The sequence below is a fragment of the Geotrypetes seraphini genome, chromosome 9 (assembly GCF_902459505.1).
Source record: "Geotrypetes seraphini chromosome 9, aGeoSer1.1, whole genome shotgun sequence".
NCBI classification, from domain to species: Eukaryota; Metazoa; Chordata; class Amphibia; order Gymnophiona; family Dermophiidae; genus Geotrypetes; species Geotrypetes seraphini.
The window spans coordinates 160845232-160869019 of record NC_047092.1 but is presented as its reverse complement, the minus strand read 5'-3'; the positions used below and the strand labels follow the sequence as shown (position 1 = coordinate 160869019).

The window sequence follows — 23788 nt, the reverse complement described above, 5'->3', positions numbered from 1 at the left end:
TATGTTAACAACCAGGCTCATTGGCTGAGAGTTGCTGGATTCCTTATCTATATGTATATATTATGAGGCTGGTATAAGCATTGGATTACAGTCCCTAAGCAGGTTTCATATTGTCAGTCAGTCTCGTTGTTCTTTGAAGGGTTTATTTACCCAGATTTTCCATTCTCACTTGCCCAATGAGAGCTACAGTGCAGCTTTTCCCCATTACCTCGGCTTGTTGCATTATATTTGGGATCCTACCATAACACTAAGATAGTACTCGTGGAATTATGATACTTGATACCATGGTATTTTCCTTTTAAATACTCTTCTGACTCTCTTCTAACTTACCCCCCTTTTTACAAAAGTGTAGTGTGGCTTTTAGTTCCAGCCACGGTGGTAACAGTGCCAATGCTCATAAAATTCCTATGAGTGTAGGAGCTTTTACTGCTGTAGCTGGCGCTAAAAACATGCTATGCTTTTGTAAAAGGGGGAGAGGTTGTATTGTAGTTATTCAGTGCTTTATCTCATTTGTGTCAGAGGGAAAAAATGTAGAGTACATCTATGGATCTAAGTAATGTAAAACTATATACATTTTTAATTCAAATGTGATTCGGAATCATTTTTTAAGATGTGGGATTCAAGCTTCACTGAAGCCAGGACTTAGATTGCACAACCTGGATTTTTTTTTTTTTTTTTTTTTGAACTACTGTACCTGGCGATTTTTCTCTGTCTGATATCCACACCCACTGTACTTATCCAGTTGTCATAGTAATAATCCTTGGCAAGGAACATTCCAGAACCCTACAACATGGGCACTATGCTTTCAGCCTGGCTCTTGCCCCCTTCTCTCTGCAGCATTTCTTTGCATGACCACTAAGAACTGGGTTGGCTCTGCTTCTGAATTCAGTAAACACCACTATAGGATCTATGTCTGAACTGCTGCAGAAGACTGGAAGGCTTACTGTTTTCCTTTTTTGTTAAAATCTCCTACTTATATCTAAATGTTTTAAAAAGATTTTTGAAGAAAAACTAGTATATATCTAGGTGCTAGAATGTTTTTTACAGAAAGAATAACTTCAATATTATATCATTTTGACCTTTGATGTGTATTTATATTTGAGGGTTTATGAGCATTTTCCTTACAAACATGTCCTGTGAATTTTCCAAATTGTGTATCCTTTCTATTGCAGATTGGGTTTTCAGCAGCAGATGCAGTGACGGGACTGAAGATGGTGGAACAAGGTGTTCCTAAAGAACATTTAGCCCTTCTAGCGGTTCCAATGGTACCTCTACAGATACTACTGCCTCTTCTTATCAGCAAATACACTGCAGGCCCACAGCCACTGAATGTCATGTATAAAGCTATGCCATTTAGGTAAGGAAAATTAAAAAAATATTTATGTAAAAACTTGTGAAAATATAACTGAATCAAATTATCTTCCTCGTGAGAGCATTTGGAGGAACCTTTTAGCAGACTGAAATGCTACATCTAGTCTACATCTCCCAGAAAAAAATGTGTGTTTGTTTTTTATTAGAGGTCTCACTTAATAACATGTTATTTCAAACCCCATTATGATCAGCAGGCCTATGTGCTAACTGTGCTTAACTCGGATTAAAACACTTTTATGTGCATTAGCACCTGTTTACTAGTTAAGGCTCATTAGTAAGTAAGACCCTATATTTGTGATGCTATGTCTGATAAAAGAATATGCATCCTTCACTTGAAAACACTTGCAAGTTGTAGAATCAAATATTGGTTTCTGGGAAGAATTTAAGAGCAAAAGGGATATATAGCAATGTTCTGAGAAAGAACTACTATAACATACCTTCTTGTTTTGGGAACACATTTTCCTGTTAACTTTTCTGCACTGAGGTGAGAGGATGATCTCAAATCTTGTTGAAGTGCAATGCCCCAATGCCTTTGCTGGTTTTCTGGGATAGGCATGTAGGATCTTTCGGCGAGAGAAAGAGATAATGGTTACTGCGGATGGGCAGACTAGATGGGCCATTTGACCTTTATCTGCCTTCATGTTTCCATGTGACCCAAAAAGGAAGAACTGATCTCCAGGACAACAGCTTATAAGATTGATATGATTAGTAAGGAATGTAATACCTTAACTGTCCGATATCTACCGTATTTTCACTCATATACCGCGCACCCGTGTAAAACGCGCACACGGGTATAGCACACGGGGAACAGACATTTATGTAATAAAATTTTAATATAGTGCGCACATGCGTACACCGCGCATGCTAAAATCTCCTCCCGCCTACTCCGAACTGGCATCCTCCCCCCGCTCGCGTCACCCCCCCTCCCCCGCGATCCTACATCCCCCCCAGCACCGCAAAGACAACTCTTACCCGATTGGGCACCAGCACCAATGCACAGGATGTGCCAGTGCCCGAAGATCCTCCCTCGCTGGGCTGGGCTGGGCTGGGCGGTGCGAGAGAGATCCTCCTTCTTCCTGTGCCGGGCTGGACTGGGCTTTGAGCATTTGCGCATGCTCAAAGCCTTTTGGTCTCGCTCTCTCCGAGATTATCTCGGAGAGAGCGAGACCAGAAGGCTTTGAGCATGCGCAAATGCTCAAAGCCTAGTCCAGCCCGGCACAGGAAGAAGGAGGATCTCTCTCGCACCGCCCAGCCCAACCCAACGAAGGAGGATCTACTGGCACTGGCACATCCTGTGCATTGGTGCTGGTGCCGGTGCCGGTGCCCAATCGGGTAAGAGTTGTCTTTGCGGTGCTGGGGGGGATGTAGGATCGTGGGGGAGGGGGGGTGACGCGAGTGGGGGTGAAGATGCTGGTTCGCAGGGGGAATGCCGGATCAGAATGAAAAAAAAAAATTTGTACAACACGCTCACACGTATAACGCGCATGGTTATGCACGGTTTGTAAAATCCCTAAATTGCAGGTTACTATTGTTTTATTTGCTATTAATGAGATATATGTTTTTTATTTAAACTTGTTTCTTTTTTATATAAGCTGTTAACAATTTTGTTCTATGCTTTTTAACTTATTAGACAGTTAGTCTTCCCTTAATTTGTTTTAACTGTACATCGCTTAGAATTTCTTATATAGGCGATTAATCAAATAAACGTGAACTTGAACTTGTGTATAACGCGCGCGTTATATGCGTGAAAATACGGTAGTTTTTGTATATGCTCTTGATGTTTTACTGCATTTATTGGTCTTCTGGTTAATTATTATTATTATTATTTTTCTTTTATAAATCTTTATTGAGTTTCTAAAGCTAACAAAAATGCAATACAGTATCTATACAAATAATATTATTCATATATGCATTTTTCTTTTATAAATCCATACAACATTAAAAAAAAATCCCACCCAACCAATATTTCATAAGGGAATAGAACCATACAAAAGAAATACCCCCCTCCCGCCCTCCCTCCCCCTGGGTGTGTATGCATTATACCAACAGAAATAAAGGAGAAGACAACTATAATGAATCATTTGTATAAATCCGGAACCAATACCAAACCAATCCATTGCTTGATACATAAAAGTCCATTCCACACGATTAAAGGTCTTCTCTGCATCCAAAGATTCATGGCTTTTGTTAATTTTAACATGTGGAAAGCCAGTCTGGTGTTTGAAGAATGTCTTTGAGCAACGAATCCCTTTTGGTGCATACCGAACACAAAAGGGAGAGCCTTAATTATTTTTGAGTTATGTATTTAATCTCCCTTTTGTGCCAATTTTATATTGATAATTAATAGATGTTCCAGTTATGATTTTTTTTTTAATTCTGTAAATTGCTCTGATATGACTTTTGAAAGAGCATATATTGAAATAAATAAAATAAATGGTTACCTTCCAAAAACTCAAAACACTTATAATTTGAACTATTTCATTCTATGTGTCTATTTTGTTTTCTAAAACAGGTGTATATGAATAATTAAGGAAATGTAATGTTTCCTAACCATCTCAGCTATAGGAGTGGCTCTGCCCCTCTTTGCTATCCTAAACATTGCTGAATTCTGTTAGCATCAGAGCACTCCTACAGACTTTAGCATCTGATAGGACAGTATTTATTAAAAGTAGCCACCAACCACAATATGGAAGTATACTAATAATACATATTTTAGGAAAAATCATCATCAGTGTGGCTGGTAGCAGCACTTCTGAAACCACCAAAAATGTGCATTCTGAGAATGCCTGCTTTAGGAGACTGCTGCAGTACTTGCCCAAATATTGTATATGGGTGGAAATATAGGAGAAAACAAAGGACCAGAAGTTATGGTGGATTGCTTTGCAGTGAGATGCATGTGAACAGTGAGGAAAGTCCTGGGAAGGCTGGGTAAATTGAACATATTACAGGTGTCATTGGGGTAACTTTATTTCAAACTTTTTACATTTTCCTATTTATAATTTTCTCTGTTCTGACCTTTTTTGTCCTCATTCTTTTGTAGGTTACTAATGGGCTTGGAATTTGCTATACTTGTTTGGTGGACTCCTAAAGTAGCTCATGAAGGAGGATTCCCTATTTACTACTATATCGTTGTGTTGCTGAGTTATGCCTTACATCAGGTATTGTTATATTTTACTTAGATAACCTACTTTTTAATTTCTCATTCCTTTAGAGAAATGTCTCATGACACAAATCATCATGTAAAGCTCTAAGAAAGGACCACATAATGATTTATAGCTGAGAGTGTTTTGGACTTTTTCTCATATGCCTGGAGAGAGTGCTCTGATTTACCTAATGAATCCCTTAGAACTGCAGGATTATATCTCCTTGAATGCAGTAAAGTAAAAACCAAGACTGGCTCAGCTTGTTCCTTTGAGCATGAAGCTATATGGTCATTTTGCCCTTTTACCTTTTGTTTATCTGTGGTGCCATCTATGTGGGAATGCAAATTCATAGTTTTCCATATTGGCAGATAAAAAAGTTATGCATAATAAAGTATTTTGATCCATTAGCGTTTACATAATTCAAGCCATAATCCTATCAAGTAGATTACTGTGATATTATTTTGTTGGGGTTTCTTTCTGGAATTCATTTGCGTTACAAATTCTAAAGATTAAGAGTTACCAGGAGTTAGACATTTTTGTTTCAAAAGCTTGTTTTATTAGATGAACAATCACTTTGATGATTTATTTTGTAAATTCTTGAATGGGCCTGTAACCTGCTATCAGCTATTTGTGGTATTTGCAGGCTTAAGGCTTTGTATAATGTATTATAAGGAAAAAAATAACTTACAAACCAGTGTCGGAGCAGCAGTTGTCATGGTCCTAAGATGTTCAAAGTTTTGTGCAGTGAAGTAGAATATAGTGACTGCATAAGGTGGCAGAAGATAAGAATAGTTTACAAAGAAACCATTGCATACAATACTGCTGTAACATGGGCTCAAAGTGTACACTTTTTTTAGATTCACTAAAGCTTGCTTGGTGGTATTTCTCAATTTGCCTCTAGCAGTGCACTATGCAAACCTCCTCTAAGTCATCTTCAGCTTCAAAATAGACTATACACTTAGATGTCTCATCTGTGGTATAAATTGAAGTTAGGGAAATTGCATGTTAGAACTTTGAAGATATACAAGGTTTTAGGTGGTTTATGGTTAGCAATAGACTTATTCCATGATGTGTATTCAAACTTGCTGGGGGTTTTTATCCACAGGTCACGGTATATAGCATGTATGTTGCCATTATGGCCTTCAATGCCAAAATTAGTGATCCTTTAATTGGAGGAACATACATGACCCTTCTAAATACTGTGTCAAATCTTGGAGGAAACTGGCCTGCCACAGTAGCTCTCTGGCTTATGGATCCTCTGACAGTGAAAGAATGTGTAGGAGCCCAGGGGCAAAGCTGTGGAACTGTTGATGCTTCAGAAGTAAGTGTCTGGGGAGGTAATTTTCTTTCTAAAATTTAGTTTATCTGTAATGCTTCTTTTTCAGATTGAAAGACAGCATTCCTATTCTCTAAAAACAGCATCCCTGTTCATTTAATTTTATTTATGCTACTTCCTTAAAGTCACTTTTCCTTTTATACAACATTTCAGGCAAAATGAATAGAAACCAGTTCTGGTACACTTTAAATCTCAGGGCAATGTTTTTATAAATGGATTGGTTTTGCACAAACCATGACAAAAATGAACCTTACCCCTAAACAGGAGTATGTTGGAGATGAGCTTGTTTTTTTTAAATTTATTGCTTGTCTCAGTACAGTGGTACCTTGGTTTAAGAGCATAATTCGTTCCAGAAGCATGCTCTTAAACCAAAACACTCGTATATCAAAACAACTTTCCCCATAGAAGATAATAGAAACTTGAACAATTTGTTCCACCAACCCCCCCCCCCCCCCCCCCCGAGGCTACCGGCGCTGCTCCATCACCCCCTCCCCCCACTCTAACCGGCATCGCACACCTCTGAACCGGCATTGCAACCCCCCCTCCCCCCTGCGAATGCCCGCCCCGCGAGAACCGCAAAGCACCCCCGTGCTGAAAGCGGCATCCACCCGCCCTTCCTCCCAAGCACGGTCCTTACCCCTTCTGCTCGTTATAAGGATGAATGCGAGCTCCCGCCTCTTGCCTGGGCTGGGCCTTGAGCATTTGCGCATGCTCAAGGCCTTCTGGCTCTCGTTCTCTCGCAAACCGGGTTACTCGCAAACCGAGGTTCCACTGTACTTGTAGAATGCCAAGGAGCTGCTTCTTGGAGTCCCTAAGGTATAATATATAAGCCAATATATCAAGATATGCTTGTCTCTTATATCAAAACTGATACAAAAGGCTGTGGAAACCAGTGTTGCTGATGTAGGCTTTTATTGGTTTCCAGGGAAACAAATCACATCCACAACTTGTGTATCAAAGCTCACAGTGCTAACATTAAGTAATGGGAGTGACCTTGCTTTTATTTAATACTGTATTTTTTATACTTTGTATTTTATATCAAATTTAAGACACAAATACCTGTACTTTTTCTGTAATACATACGTTTCCTGTTCTCGCTCTTATTTATCCTGTACATATTCCCCTTTACAAGATAGTCCGTGTTTCATGGACCTTACAGTCTATACAGGGTTGCATGCATCTACAAGCACCATAGAAATAATTAGTAGTGCTTTTTAACAGAAGCAATGAGCAATATTGTATATGAATGTTAGTTAAAATTAATGTTGTTAATCTAATCTGCCTTCTATTTTTTTTCAGTTTTGTTTGCATGATTAATTTGGAAGTGCTAACTGCTAATATGCTTCTATAATTTATCAAGGAGCAAATTTTTTTTCCTGTACATCATTCTAAGAAATACACAGAACCTTTTCACTCAGTAGTTTTTTGTATTATTATTATTTTTTTAAAAAGCTATTTAGTTGAGCTATAATGCAGAGTTTCAAGTGTTTTACTAAATGTTGTGATACATACTTAATAGTCATTCACAGGATAGCTTAACGGTCAGTTTTTTTAAGATTAAAGGTGCTTTGGAATATTGATTATTTTGGCAACCGCTTTGACAAATCTTTTCATTTTCAAACATATGGCTATACAAGATGAGAAGGACTCAAAATTAGGCCCAAACTTATGACTGAGCTTTCAGATGCAGGTTAAGGAATGTTCTAAGGTAGTGAGACAAATTCTTCGATCCCACCCATTTTATAAATGTTTTACTCATCTTCTGGTAGCATTCCAAAGGTTCAGGTTTAACTGTTTGATATCGTCATCTGTTGTAAAACATAGGGGTCCTTTTATCAAGCTGCGGTAGGAGTTTAACGCGTGTAATACCGCGTGTTAAACTGCCTGCTGTGCTAGCCGCTAACGCCTGCATTGAGCAGGTGTTTGTTTTTTAGCTGGCCGCAGGGGTTAGCACATGATGAAATGTCCAATGCGCTAACCCCATTAGCGTGGATTGATAAAAGGACCCCATAGTAAGAAAGTGAGGACAGAGAATCCATAGAACATTTAGAGGGCCATTTTCAAAAAGGATGTCTAAGTATGATTTGGATGTTTTCCGCTAAACTTCCAAAGTCAGAAGCATAGAAACGCCCATTTTTGAAGCTGAACAGCTAATGCCCAAAAAATTGTGTGTGTTTTTTTTTTAAATTGCCTACTTGGACAGCCGACAGGATGTCCAACTGTTAGGATGCCTAACTTTGTACCTCATTTTCAAACACAGAAATGTCCAAGTTGTAAATGTCCAAATCCAGACCATTTGGACATGGGAATGGCCATCCTTGTGATGGATTGGCCATACAGACATGCTAACAGAGCAATGGGACACCTTAGAGGGCACTGCTGTGAACTTCACATAGAGAGTGCCAGAAGTACATCTCACCATATACCTCTTATAGGTTTATGGTGAGCCCTCCAAAACTACCCCAGATCCTATTAGACCCATCTATCTAGCACCCCAATAGCTCTCCTGGCTGCAGGTGGCACTTATATTTGTCTGTTTGCCTGTCTTGCCTGTTTAGATTGTAAGCTCTTTCAAGCAGGGACTGTTTTCTTATTCTTTGTGACTCTATGCAGCTCTGCGTGCGTCTGGTAGCACTATAGAAATAATTAATAGTAGTAGTAGAGTAGGGTTTTGATGGGCTCACACTTTCCACAATAAATGTACTTGTTAGAGTGCCTTATGAACCTGGGTCCTCCTCTCTATGATTACCTAGCCCATCCACCAGGTTATTTAAGATATTGTGTGATCCTGTACTAGGCTTTCCCATACAAAGTGCTGCTGTTTTAGAAACAGGCATATACTCTTTCATTCAGATTTTTTTGTGGAATGGGAGAAAGTTAGTGAGGAGTGGGAGAGTGTGGGTATTCAGGGGGTGTCATACCTTAATGTATCCAATGGTCATCTGGCCAGTTTGGGTACCTTTGTGAAACTTAGATGCTTCTAAAACAGGTCTAGCTCCGAATGTCTTAAGTTCATCCAGGATGTCTTGCATTATATGTTCTGGAGGTCCAAGTTAAGCATGCCTTAAGCCTGCCCAAACACTATCATAACATGCATCTAACATGCCCCCTGGAACTCTGTGTGCACAGCGGAAGAAATGTTCCACTAGCCATCCAGGAAAATGGTTTTGATTGTAGGCATTAGGCTATCCAAGTGCCAACTTAAGCAGTTTTGGGACATCTTAGTTTTTTGATTATAACCTGAAGCTTTGGCCCCCATATTGTATAAAATGATTTGTTTAACTCTGTTTTTTAAATGTAAAGTTATTAATTCGTTGTTGTCCCTCAAGACCAGTCCAGATGCTTAGGTTTGTACTGTCCTGCCAGCAGGTGAAAACAGGGAACTACTGGGCTATGATTTCATCACTTAAGAATCTTGTACATCCCCCTGGCCAGTTAGTATTTCTCTAATCTAATATTTGTGTGTCGTGCATACCTAAACAGGTTCTAGGCGAAGGGAGGGGAAAGGGATAGGGTGGGGGGAAGGAGTGGGAAGGGGGCAGGAAACATAAAAACTTAGTCGAATTAAGTAAAGGTCAGGTGCTTATGAAGATCTTTAGAAGAATTAATTGTCGAAGAGTTGAAGTTTTCAGTTTTTTTCAGAATAGGGTATGGTTGGTTTCCGTTCTTATATTCTCTGTGAGATCATTCCAGATTTTGATTCCGAGGAAGATGAACATGGACTGAAAGATTCGTTTGTACTTGATATTTTTTGTCTAGGGGAGATTTAATTGGATCCTGTTGAGAATTCTGCGTGAGGTGGACCATGCATCAGTTAAGAGTTTGATGGGACGGCTGAGTTGCCATAGATAATGTGGTGCATGATACAGGCTGGTAGGCTTCCTGTGTAGTCTAGTAGGATTTTATTACCTTTTTTTGGTCAGCCCATATGTGTAACAAAACAAAAGTGAGGGGGTGTACCACCTAGGGGGATTCCAGGTCCATCAACTAAATTGACGCTTTCCTTAAGGGGTTAGGTTTTTCTTGTACATTGGACCTTTCCCTTGGGGGAAAGTTTTGAGTGCCCAAACTTAATTGCTGCCAACAGACAACTTGACTAGCAGTTGACTAGCAGGTATGTTAGATAGATTGTGAGCCCACCGGGACAGATAGGGAAAATGCTTGAGTACCTGATTGTAAAAACCGCTTAGATAACCTTGATAGGCGGTATATAAAATCCTAATAAAACTTGAAAACTTGAAAAACTTGCCTGTGTTTCGGTTCCTTTTTGGTCTTTATTTACCCAATGTGGTTATCTGGGAGGAGGAGGGAGTTTCCCTGTAGAGGCTTTTGTTTTTGGCTCTGTTAATTTTCTCAGACTAGTCTCTGGACAGGGTTGCTAATGTGTTTTCACTATAGTAGTGCTTCAGGATAAAAAACAAGTGGGGTGTGAAGGTCGGCTAAAATGGCCACAATGTAAGGGGAAACTGCAATTTCCTTTTCTTTTGGGGACAAAAGCACTGTTAATAAGCAGTGCTCAGGTTTCTTTGGCTGCTCTGGCCAATTGCAGCTAACAGTTAATGTGGCTAAAGCGGCGGCAGACACAGTTTTGACAGGAACTGCTGCCATGTTTGTAGTGCCCATAGTGGTTGCTGACAGATATAAGCCTTCTCGGTTTTCTCCCTCACTAGCAATGATAGATCCTTCTCTTATGGGTATTTTCCAGGACTTTAGTGTCTGTCAAAATTTCTTACCTGAATTTATTCTCTTGTTGCAAAGTGCATTTTGTATGGGTAGAGATTTACTTTTGCTTTTCTTAATGCTGCTACTTTTCTTAATGTAGCTAATAAGCATAGGACAGTGGAGCTGGTACAACAAATCTTCAACTCCAACTCGGATTCCTCTATTTGTCTACTGTCCTACTTGGACTCTAGTTCCTACTGATATTAGGATTCAATTTTTTGTTCTGGATATAAACATTATTATTCCTTTGGGTAGTCAACCCATTCTCACGCAAATTCTTGTAGAGATCCTCATTAGCATTCTTTTCAAGTTTCTTTATTTTTGATATACCGTCTATCAAATCAAATGTCTAGACTATGTACAATGTAAAAAGATTGTAAGGAACATTAAAATAGGTAAATAAAAACAATATTTTATCAAATATTAAATACTAGACGAATTTGACTTAACATACACGAAACAGAAGGAGGTTAGGGGAGGGAAAGGTTGTTTAAAATACATCGAAGTAAAAATTAATAAAAAAGGATGGTAAATGGGGAGTGGCGAAAAACATTAGGAGGGAAATCATCTCAAAAGAGATATTAGATATTGTAAAGCTTCACATGAATCAAGGGGTTAAGTGGCTGAATATAGTATTAGAGAGAAAAGGCGTCTTTTAAAAAGGAAAGTTTTAAGTTTAGCTTTAAATTTTTCCAGGGAGTTCTCTAATTGAACATCTAAAGGAAGGGCATTCCACAGAGAGGAGGCGGTGACTGAAAATATGGATTTGTGGGTAGTATCGTAAAATAGTTCCCGTAAAGATGGTATGGAGAGTAAATTTTGATTATTTGATCGAAGGGTTCTGAAAGATGAATAAGGTATTAAGAGTTTATCAAAGCATTAAGAGTTTATTAGCATTCTTTTGCTCTACCTCCTATCCTTCTGGGCTGTCCTCCAGTTCCTCAGGGAGATGGTGGGAGTCTGTCTTTTCTGCTCATATTTTTATCTTTTAAATTCAGTTTTTACTGACCGCGAGGCTTTTCAGTGCTGCAGAGGATCCGTGTCATGGGACATCTCTGGGTGCAGGAATGCGTAGACTCTTGGGTCGGAGGTCTGCATCCAAGGGGCAAGCTGCTTTCTTCCTTTCAACTTCACGTGCAAAGTTCCAGTGGGGGTTGAGGTCTCTGGCCGGTTGTTGAACCTGAGAGGCAGTCTGAAGAGACAAGCAGTCTGAATTCTAGGCTTGTTTGAGGCAGAGGTTCTCCCTGTAAGCTGTCTTCAGCTTCACTACAAGCAGCTCCCAGCACACAACATTGCACAGTGAGTAATAGGCTGATAGCCTCTAATACAGAATCCAGGGGAGGGAGGAGAGGTTAAAAGTGAAATTTTGGGGGGTTCTGGGATTAGAGCCAGGGTCCACTACCTCTTAAAATACCAAAATTGCTGGTTTTTGGACCCCAGCTTAGCTCACACTGGCTATTTTTGGCACTAAAATTGCTGCCAAAGTAGCCACCTTGGATTTCCCAATTTGAAAATAAAAGCCTTCATCTGTGTCAAAACACCTCGATTTTTACTCAAAAACAGGTGTAATGGATTCCTCAGGCCAGGATACCTTGAATTCATGCCAGATTTACACTGGATAACCATCTGAGGATTGTCCTTGTCCGTGTCCCATAAGCCATGCTTCACGTGAGGGGGGGTGGGAGCCACTGGTTTAGCCTCTCCTAGTTCCTCTGGGGGGGTACATTGTTAGAGCCCAGATGGTATGAGGACTAGGAAAAAGTCCAGTTTTGAGCAGGGTAGCAGCACAGGTGCATCCCTGATGAAGTGCAGCTGTGCTTCTCCCGCAAAACTCCAGAAAAAAGCTTGGGAGTGTCTGCAGTGGCAATCTGGACAGGAGGTCCCCCCCCTCATGAAATTAATCAGTATGATATTTGAAGCTTACATGACTAATAAGGGCCATATAGAGCCCTCTGGGATTACGGCCATGCTGGCTTTGAGGGTATTCCCTCCCCCCCAATAGTGCAATTTCCCAGCAACAGTGCCATGCACAGGACAGGGAGGTTCAGTCAGAGGAGGACTGGGACTACAAGGGCTCTATTACAATGCTCTTACTTTTCCAATCTCAGTCCTCAGAAGCATGAGATGCCCCTTCATGTCTAGGGGGACCAGATCCAAATCTGGTGGAGACCCTAGATCTCAGAAAGAATCTGACAGTGTGCAAGCTGTTCCAAGTCTTCAGCACTTCTAGAAGTAATCATGGAAACGTTCCAGGAATTGGAGACTCCACAGTTCTCAGTCACACAGTACTCGCTTATGAGCAACACAAAAGTGCAGACAACATGTTTCTCCTCATGAGGACATTACCCAAAAATGCTGATGGACCATTGGGAGGTCCCAGAGGGGCCCCATTGGGTGGCCAAAGCCATGGCAAAGCTCTATCCGATGGATGTTGAATTTAACCAGCTCTTTATTCCACTGAAAGTGGATTCCCTGGTAGTGCAGGTTACAAAGTATACCTCCCTTCCCAGTGGAAGCGGTGTGATATTAAAGGATGTCCAGGACCACAAGCTGGATTTTGTTTATAAGAAACTCTTTGAAGCTACAGTCTCAGGTTTAAAAGCAGCTGCAGTGACGTCTGTTGGAGTGGCAAGCCTGGGCATCAAGTTGCACCACAATCCGGAGTCAAAAGCTGGGAGGGATCACCAATTTTTAATGTTGAGAGTGGATTATGTAGCTGAAGCTCTGCTTGCTTCTATTGCACATATTTTATGTTCTTGCAAAATGTGAATGTCGGCCTCTTGTCCAAACTAGCACTTAAGGCAGGGGTGTCCAATGTCGGTCCTCGAGGGCCGCAATCCAGTCGGGTTTTCGGGATTTCCCCAATGAATATGCATGAGATCTATTTGCATTCACTGCTTTCAATGCATATTCATTGGGGAAATCCCGAAAACCCAACTGGATTGCGGCCCTCGAGGACCGACATTGGACACCCCTGACTTAAGGTATAACTGGCTGTGCTGTTAGGATCTAGTGAAGGGAAAGGGCTTGACTTCGAATCCAGACAGGTGTTTTTTTCTGCAGGGTTAAATATATCTGTCCATCATGTGGTACACTGATTAACCCCTGGGATTTTTTTTTAATTGATAATTATATTAAATATATTTTCAAGAAATGTATAAGAAAATGCAGGAAATTACCACAAAAAAGTAATATATTCCCCCAGATATATGCATCAGGTTCACTTTATGAGGCAATGTCTATAACATAACATGTGAGAAAAAATTAAAATCTAAACAATAAAGAAATGAAGTATATAGTTAAAAAACTGAACCCTATATACTATCCTCCATCTGCAGAAATAAATCTTTAAACCTTAAGAGAAAATATGATGTAGGCATTTGGGCCCGATTCTGTAAACAGTGCCCGAAGTTAGGTACTCTATTGCTGCCTAACTTAATTGGTTTAATCGGTGCATTAATTGGCTGTGCCACTTAAAAAAAACCAATTAAAATGCAATTTTTTTTTTTTTTTTAAAGTAGGCACCTGAAAATTAGTGAAAAATGTATTAAAATTAGTCCAATAAAAGGATCACTTTATTTAAATTTTCTGTTTATCAACACAGCTGCAATACTACTTTATCCTAAAGCAAAAAAATAAAACAAATATTATTTTTTTTTATACCTCTGTCGTCTCTGGTTTCTACTTTCCTTATCTTCTCGTCACTCTTTATTCCATTCACTGTCTAGGATGGAGACAAACTTTGTCCTTGTGTCATTCTCTAGTAGCAATCTGGACATCATTCTTTTGTTTGTCACTATAGATTGCATGTTCAAGCTTGAAGTAATGTGGCCCTTGGAGCCAAAGTATTAATGGCAGGGATTTCAGTGTCCCACCTTCATTAATATCTGGTCTGGCAGGATAAGGAAGGATAAATAGGTTCTTGCCTGCTAATTTTTTTCCTTGAGCTCCTCCAGAACAGTCTAGAACCTAACTGTAATTCTTGGCATCAGTTTGTTTTCTGTCTCCTGAAGCATAAAGATTTTGATTTTGGCTAGTTACCATATTTTCACTCATATACCGCGCACCCGTGTAAAACGCGCACACGGGTATAGCGCATGGGAAACTGTAATTTATGTAAAGAAATTTTTATATACTGCGCACACCCATATACGGCGCATGCCGCCCCGACTCTCCTTTCACCCGCCCCGACTCTCCTCTGGCCCCCCCGACTCTCCTTTCGCCCGCCCCGACTCTCCTCTGGCCGTCCCGACTCTCCTTTCGCCCACCCCGACTCTCCTCTGGCCGCCCCGACTCTCCTTTCGCCCGCCCCGACTCTCCTCTCCCCCTTGAAGTCCTGTCCCCACCCTGAAAGCCTGATGCCCCCCCCAACGTCCGATTCACCCCCCCGCAGGACCGCTCGCACCCCCACGTCAGAGAAAGGGCGGGACCGCCAGAAGAGGAAGCAGCGCAGACGCAGGGCTCACAGAAGGGCCGGGACCGCCAGCAGAGGAAGCAGCAGGACAACGGTAGGAGCTTCTCCATGATGGGGGGTGGGGAGGCTGTGGGGGTGCGAGCGGTCCTGCGGGGTGGGGGGAACTACAGTTGGACATCGGGGGGGGGGAACTATGTAAAAAAAAGTTGTAAAACGCGCTCACGCGTATAACGCGCATGGTTATGCACGGTTTGTAAAATCATGTATAACGCGCGCGTTATATGCGTGAAAATACGGTATTCCTGTTGGATCTCTAGTTTCCTGGGTTTTATCCTTCATTAAGATTCTGTGTTAAGCAGTTCCTTAGCTCTTGTGAAAAGTCTTTCCTTTTTAATTGCCTTTGCTCTTCTGCTTTGTTATGCTATTGTAAATATTGATTAGCCAAGGGGTTGCAAAAGATTCTTAAGTCTTCACCTTCTGATAGTACAGCACAAACCTAAGCATCTGGAATAGTCTGGAGGACTGAAGAAAAGAAAATTAAAAGGTAAAACCTATTTTACAATATCTTAGTGATCTGTTGTTGTTCCTTGTTATTTTCACTGTAACCTGATGTTCATGTCATAAGTAAACATTAAGGCCTATAAACCTGCAAAATGTAACAGAGTAATTTTTTTTGAGGGGCAGAGGTTGTATTCATATCTTTAGGCTGCATGAGAAAAATTGTCATGGGCTAGGAATGATATTTGTACAGAAAGACAGTTTAGAATATAGTGGCCCAATTGAATAATGTATAAAATCCATTTAGCATCACAAGTGTCTAACATGTTTCTTTGTGTTTTGCATTTCTACAGCTTTGTGCAAAGCTGAATGGTACATGTGTTACTACACTGGATGGTTATTACGTGGAATCTGTTATTTGTGTTCTCCTTGGGTTTGGTTGGTGGTTCTTTCTGGGCCCGAAATTTACAAAACTTCAGAATGAAAGCCCGTCTTCATGGAAATGCAGGCAAAGCACTATCAACTGACTGTTAAGTTACTTAAGGTGTTCCACCATGGAATCGATCTTGGTCCATAAGATAACCTATAATCTATAGAGAATTAGAAATATGTGACTATAATGGGAAATATGGTTGGCATAGAAAACGGTAGCATAAGTGCAACTGATACCTATGGAAAGGTATCACTTATGCTGCTATTTCACCATGATCTTATATGCTGTTATGAGAAGAAAATAGGTGCTCAAAATTCTATTTTTAAGGTAATTTCTGACTTTTCTAAGCTTTAAAAATTTTTAAGGAAAAGAAATATTTTGTATAAATTGAGTGTTTTACAGGTTTTTTAAATTTGTGGACTTTTAATTTTGTTTCTGAATATTCTTTTGTTTACCACATGCAAAGTTTAAAAATCAATGAGGTCTACTTATTTTTGGTCTCTTCATCTAAACAATACTTCTAGTAGAATTGAACTGCCATGAGCGTAACACCAAAGCTTCATAAATAATTCAGCATACAAAGTGTAATTCTGCTGATTTATGGTAACTGGCACATTCTTATAAATATTGTGCATCTACTTTATCCATAGTGAGAACCCTTTCCTATAAGGCAGGGGTCTCAAAGTCCCTCCTTGAGGGCCGCAATCCAGTCGGGTTTTCAGGATTTCCCCAATGAATATGCATGAGATCTATGTGCATGCGCTGCTTTCAATGCATATTCATGGGGAAATCCTGAAAACCCGACTGGATTGCGGCCCTCAAGGAGGGACTTTGAGATCCCTGCTATAAGGGGACCACATTTTTAATTTTTAAAAACTTTCACCTGTTTTCTTCAGGTTTACTGGCTTTCATTTTCATTATGCTGCTGGGAACATGGGTTTGTAGGAGCATGCTAATTCCATTACTGTAAGGCAAGCTCTGCCTATAAGTCAGTTTCCAGATGGCTGAATTTAAACAGTATCTCCAATATAACAATAACATACAGTCCAGATATAGACAGAATGATTTCTCTATTAAAGTGCCAATGGGATGTCAGATTACCCTCTAAGCCATCATACTCATTAGGGTTATTATCCCAGGACAAGCAGGCAGCATATTCTTGACTGATGGGTGACGGCACCGACGGAGCCCCGGTACGGACAATTTTAGAGTGATTGCACTCTAAGAACTTAGAAAGTTCCAGTAGGCCGCACCGCGCACGCGCGAGTGCCTTCCCGCCCGACAGAGGCGCGCGGTCCCCAGTTTTCTAGTTTCCGCGGAGCTAAGAAGACGCGTTTCTCTCAACGGCCGTTGTGAGAAAATCTTTTGGTTTCTTCCCGCTCGCGTAAACGTTTGAAGGAGATATTATTTCCTTCATTTCTTTTTTTTTCTTTTCCTTAAAAAAAAAAAAAAAAAATATTTCTTGTTTTTTTTCTACCTTTTTCGTTTTTGCCCCGGCGGGGCCTATTGCCACCATCGAGGCCTCGGCCTTCGATTTGGCTGAAGCCGTCTTTACATTCATGCCCCCTCAACCCGGGTTTAAGAAGTGCCAGCGGTGTGCACGACCAATTTCACTCACTGACCCACATAATTGGTGTCTACAGTGTCTTGGTCCCGACCATCGAGCGTCTACCTGCACCCGCTGTGCGACTTTGAAAAAGAGAACTCTTAAAAATAGAGAAATCCAACAAAAATTACTGTTTGGTGCCGAAATGTCTGATTCTACCACACCGGCACCGACATCGGCTCCGGCGCAGTCGGCACCCACATCATCGACGCCACACGATACCGCGTCGGTGTCGACTCCTTCAGGTAAGCCGGCTAAGAAGCCTTCCCCGTTGGAGCGTCCTCCGGTCTCGATGGCAGCGAGCCCAATCCTGCCGACCTCGAGGCGCCCACGGAAGCGCTCCGCCCCAATAGAGGTGAGCCCCTCCACATCGGGTTCCTCATCCTCGGGGCGTAGAGCGGCACCGCAGGTACCACAAAAGAAAAAGGCGGTACCGGTGCCCTCCTCGAAGAGCGTATAGCTGCTGTTCTGCAGACACAACTTAAAGAACAGTTACAGCACCTCCTGCCTTCGCTCCTGGCACCGAATCTTCCGGCACCAGTTCGGTCTGAGCCACCGGTACCGACAGTGGACCGTCCTATTTTATCGACTTCCACTTTGTTGGTACCGGTACAATCTGTTTCCTCGGTCTCCATGCCGATTCTTGCACCGGAGCCGAGAGCTCACCATCAAGCTGTACAGACTTCGGCTCCGGTGCATACAGTGACATCCCCCGGTACCGAGTCAGGCAGGTCAGGGAAATCTCTTCGCAAATCCCGTCATTTAGAGCCATCCACACCGGAATCTCGAGACCGGAGTTTTCAAGTTCGAGATCCTGATTTGTGGGGGGACTCGGAGGATCCTCTTCTTTCTGAGGGGGAATGCTCTTCTGGTGATGAGGACCCGTCTGCTTTGGGACCCTCCTCTAGACCAGATGTGTCTTCTTTTTCTTCCTTTTTGAAGGAGATGTGTGATTCCCTCTCCATTCCTTTGGAGGCTGAGTCAAAGAAATCCAAAGCTTTTCTGGATGCTCTGGATTTTGACCAGCCTCCAAAGGAATATCTTAAGTTACCTCTCCATGACATCTTGAGAGAGATTTTTATAAGAATCTAGAATCTCCTTTAACTATCCCGGGAGCTCCCGAAAATTGGATTCTTTGTATAAAGTCATTCCTATTCCTGGGTTTGACAAACCCCAACTGCCTCATGAGTCCCTTTTGGTTGAGTCCACCCTCAAAAAGTCTAAAGGGGCTAGTGTATATGCTTCAGTCCCTCCTGGCAGAGAGGGAAAATCCATGGACAAATTTGGAAAAAGACTATACCAAAATGCGATGTTGGCCAATCGATCAGGAAATTACGCATTTCATTTCTCTTTCTATCTTAAGCAGCTTATTCAAAATCTCACTGCTTTTGAGAAATATCTTCCTGATCGGAAAAAGTCTGCTTTTCACCAAACTTGTTCTTCTCTTTTACAGCTTCGTAAATTAATGGTCAGATCAATTTATGATACTTTCGAACTGACCTCCAGAGCCACAGCTATGTCAGTAGCCATGCGACGGCTGGCCTGGCTTCGGGTTTCAGAACTCGACGTCAATCACCAGGATCGACTAGCCAACGCGCCTTGCTTGGGGGATGAGCTGTTTGGAGATTCCATGGACTCCACTACTCAAAAACTATCGGCTCATGAGACTAGATGGGACACTCTTCTTAAAACTAAGAAGCCTCCACCGACCAGGCCTTTTCGTCCACAATCGACCTACCAATGTAGATTTGTGGCTCGTCCTCTGCCTCAAGCTGCACAACAGCCTAGAGTCAGAGACAACAACGACCAGCTGCTAGACAACCTCAACAACAGCAGCAGGTAAAACCTCCACCTTCACAAAAATCTACTCAACCCTTTTGACTTGGTTCTCCAGAACATAGCCAGTCTTGTTCCTTCTACCCACCTTCCACAGCCTATAGGAAGACGCCTTACTTATTTCATAAGCCGTTGGGAATTCATCACGTCAGATCAGTGGGTCCTAAACATCATCCGCCACGGCTACTCTCTCAATTTTCAGACTCTACCTCCTCCAAGTCAACCAAAAGAGTCTGCTTTGAACACTCCTCAGTCTTTCCTTCTTCTCCAAGAAGTTCAATCCCTCCTCCTTCTGAACGCCATAGAGGAGGTTCCTCTAGATCAGAAGGGGCAGGGATTCTACTCCCGTTATTTTTTAGTTCCCAAAAAAACAGGAGATCTCAGACCCATTCTAGATCTCCGCGATCTCAACAAATGTTTGGTCAAAGAAAAGTTCAAGATGCTTTCTCTGGCCACTCTTTATCCTCTTCTCAATCAAGGCGACTGGCTATGTTCCCTCGATCTCAAAGAAGCATACACTCACGTTCCGGTCAATCCGGCCTTCAGACAGTATCTCCGCTTCATGATCAATCATCGTCATTACCAATACAAAGTGCTACCATTCGGTCTAGCCTCATCTCCAAGAGTATTTACCAAATGTCTGATTGTGGTGGCTGCCTTTCTACGTTCCCACCTCCTTCAGGTGTTTCCTTACCTGGACGATTGGTTAATCAAGGCCAATTCATCTCAGTCAGTACTTCTGGCCACCAACCAAACCATCCTGTTTCTATAACTTCTGGGGTTCGAGATAAATCTACTCAAATCTCATATTGTCCCCACTCAGAGACTTCAGTTCATTGGAGCAGTGCTGGACACAGTCCTCATGAGAGCTTTCCTGCCGTCCAACCGTCTGCACATTCTCCAATCTCTATGTCAGCAGGTTCTTCATCAGCGTTCCATATCTGCCAAACAAATGATGATACTCTTGGGTCACATGGCCTCTACAGTTCATGTCACGCCTTTTGTACGTCTCCATCTACGCACTCCTCAATGGACCCTAGCTACCCAGTGGTCCCAAGCGACGGATCCTTGCTCACGACACATATCTGTGACATCATCTCTTCGTCAATCTCTTCAATGGTGGTTGATATCCTCAAATCTCTCCAAAGGTCTTCTGTTCCATCTACCTCCTCATCAACTTATCATCACCACCGATGCCTCCCCTTACGCCTGGGGAGCTCATTTGAATGAGTTCCAAACTCAAGGACTTTGGACAGCCAGGAAATGAAACATCACATCAACTTCCTGGAACTAAGAGCGATGTTTTATGCCCTCAAGGCTTTTCAACATCTTCTCTTCCCTCAAGTCCTCCTACTTTGCACAGACAATCAGGTTGCGATGTATTACATCAACAAGCAGGGTGGAACAGGCTCTCGCCTCTTATGCCAGGAAGCCCAGAAGATCTGGACTTGGGCCGTAGATCACCATCTGTTTCTGAAAGCTATCTACATACAAGGCGAACAGAATTCCTTAGCAGACAAGCTCAGCAGAATTCTCCAGCCTCACGAATGGACTCTCAATCCTTTGACTCTCCAGTCCATATTCGATCAATGGGGCACTCCTCAGGTGGACCTCTTCGCAGCTCCTCACAATCATCAGTTGCCCCAATTCTGCTCCAGACTTTACTCTCCTCACCATCTGACAGCGGATGCATTTCTTCTGGACTGGTCCAACCTGTTCCTGTACGCTTTCCCCCCTCTTCCGCTCATGTTAAGAACCTTGTTCAAGCTCAAGAGGCCACCATGATTCTGATAGCTCCACGGTGGCCTAGGCAACATTGGTTCTCCCTTCTACTTCAACTCAGTTCCAGGGAACCTTTTCTTCTTCCACTGTTTCCTTCTCTGCTTACGCAGCATCAGGAGACCCTTCTGCATCCCAACCTCCAGTCTCTGCACCTGACAGCTTGGTATCTCTCGGGCTGACTTCTCATGATACTCTTTTGTCTCAGCCCGTTCTTTCCATTCTGAATGCCTCCAGGAAACCGGTCACTCTACAATGTTACCATCAGAAGTGGACAAGGTTTTCCTCCTGGTGCTTTCTTCATCATCATGATCCCACTTCCCTTGCAGTGGAACCTTGTTGGATTATCTTCTTTCTTTATCTGACTCTGGCCTCAAGTCTACTTCATCAGAGTCCACCTCAGTGCTATTGCTGCTTTTCATGAGCCAGTCCATGGAAACTCCTCTCAGCTCATCCCTTGGTGTCCAGGTTCATGCGGGGTCTTTTAATGTAAACCACCTCTTAAAGCCCCTCCTGTTATCTGGGATCTCAATGTGGTTCTTTCCGTCTTAATGAACCTCCATTTGAACCTTTGGCTACCGCTTCTTTCAAGTTTCTCACTTGGAAGGTCTTTTCCTTATTGCCTTACCTCTGCCAGGAGGGTCAGTGAGCTTCATGCACTAGTTGCGGACCCACCTTTTACAGTATTCATCACGACAAGGTGGTTCTGCGTACGCACCCAAAGTTTCTTCCTAATTGTTTCTGAATTCCATTCAACCAATCCATTGTTTTGCCTGTCTTCTTTCCGAAACCTCACTCACATTCAGGGGAACAGGCTCTGCATTCTTTGGACTGTAAGAGGGCTCTAGCTTACTATTTAGACCGCACTAAGCCCCACAGATCATCTCCCAACTCTTTCTGTCCTTTGATCTGAATAAATTGGGACGTCCTGTTTCTAAACGTACGTTGTCTAATTGGCTGGCAGCGTGCATTTCATTCTGTTATGCTCAGACCGGACTGACACTGGAAGGTTCTGTCACGGCCCATAGAGTCGAGCATGGCAGCATCTGTAGCTTTCCTCCGTTCCACTCCTATTGAGGAAATCTGCAAGGCTGCTACTTGGTCCTCAGTTCATACTTTACATCTCATTATTGTCTGGACGCTTTTCAGACGGGATGGACACTTCGGCCAATCTGTTTTGCAAAATTTGTTTTCCTAATGGCCAACCTTCCCACCATCCCTCTTTTTGTTAGCTTGGAGGTCACCCATCAGTCAAGAATATGCTGCCTGCTTGTCCTGGGATAAAGCACAGTTACTTACCGTAACAGGTGTCATCCAGGACCCCCCCCCCCCCCCCCCCCCCCCCCCCCCCCCCCCCCCCCCGGGACAGCAGGCAGATATTCTTGCGTCCCTCCCACCTCCCGGGTTGGCTTCTTAGCTGGCTTATCCTAACTGGGGACCGCGCGCCTCTGTCGGGCGGGAAGGCACTCGCGCGTGCGCGGTGCGGCCTACTGGAACTTTCTAAGTTCTTAGAGTGCAATCACTCTAAAATTGTCCGTACCGGGGCTCCGTCGGTGCCGTCACCCATCAGTCAAGAATATCTGCCTGCTGTCCCTGGATAACACCTGTTACGGTAAGTAACTGTGCTATTTCTCATTCTTCCCTCAAGGCACAACTTCATTAATTCCTTGCTTTGATATTCTTATTAAATTTCATAAATATATAAAGTTTCATCAATAAATATATAATTTAATTCATTAAATAATTTTAGTAGTATGAATTCATGGTTTAGTAACACTACTTAGCTTTTCAGCTGTTAGTATTAATCCCCTCCACCAACGCATTTCGCTTTCTTTGTCAAGGTACGGGGAAGCTCCAAAACTTTTTCTCACTCATAATGAATTCATACTAGTAAAATGAATTAAATTATATATTTATTGATGAAACTTTATACATTTATGAAATTTAATAAGAATATCAAAGCAAGGAATTAATGAAGTTGTGCCTTGAGGGAAGAATGAGAAATTAACCCTACTGAGTATGATGGCTCAGAGGGTAATCTGACATCCCATTGGCACTTTAATAGAGAAATAATTCTGTCTATATCTGGACTGTATGTTATTGTAATATTGGAGATATCATTAAGAAGACATAGAAGTGAGAGAAGATGGCTCAAATGCAAGTAAATCGGCAATGAATTTAAACAGGGACAGACTGCAGGAGCAGAGACTGTAGACAAGGGCCTTCTATAAGGTAACATATACGTAAGAAGAGTTTGGCTGCTCCTAAATCCATCTTTTGAATTTTCCCTTAAAAAGGGAAAATAAGATAGTGTTGGGGAACAGTACATTTCAAACTGTACAGACCAGTTGGTAAAAAAAATTAGTTATCTGCAACACAACGGAAGAGTCGATGTCAATAATTCAGCCATGGACTTGACAGAATTCCACTTTATTGAAGGTAGCACAGGAAAGAATCGACACTAACAGTGTTTTGGCACATATGCCTTTGCCAAGAGTCTCAATGATCGATGTCTATATCGCACACATAAGAGGGTAATCACAAAGATCAAGGGTAAACTGAGCAACAGTGTAACTGATGTCCAAAACAGAGCATATAGTAACTATTTTGCTCCATTTTGGGCATCAGTTGCTCAGTTTACCCTTGATCT

General features: G+C 42.1%; 1 protein-coding gene across 1 annotated transcript in view; it reads left to right on the top strand.

The window, feature by feature from the left end:
* Positions 1–16323, top strand: part of SLC33A1 (solute carrier family 33 member 1) — a 34081-nt gene extending 17758 nt beyond the window's left edge. The window contains 4 exon segments of the mRNA XM_033958615.1: positions 1173–1357; positions 4412–4529; positions 5620–5835; positions 15838–16323. Coding sequence (XP_033814506.1) covers positions 1173–1357; positions 4412–4529; positions 5620–5835; positions 15838–16011 — 693 coding nt within the window. The 3' untranslated portion in view covers positions 16012–16323.
* Positions 16324–23788: the final 7465 nt, after the last annotated feature.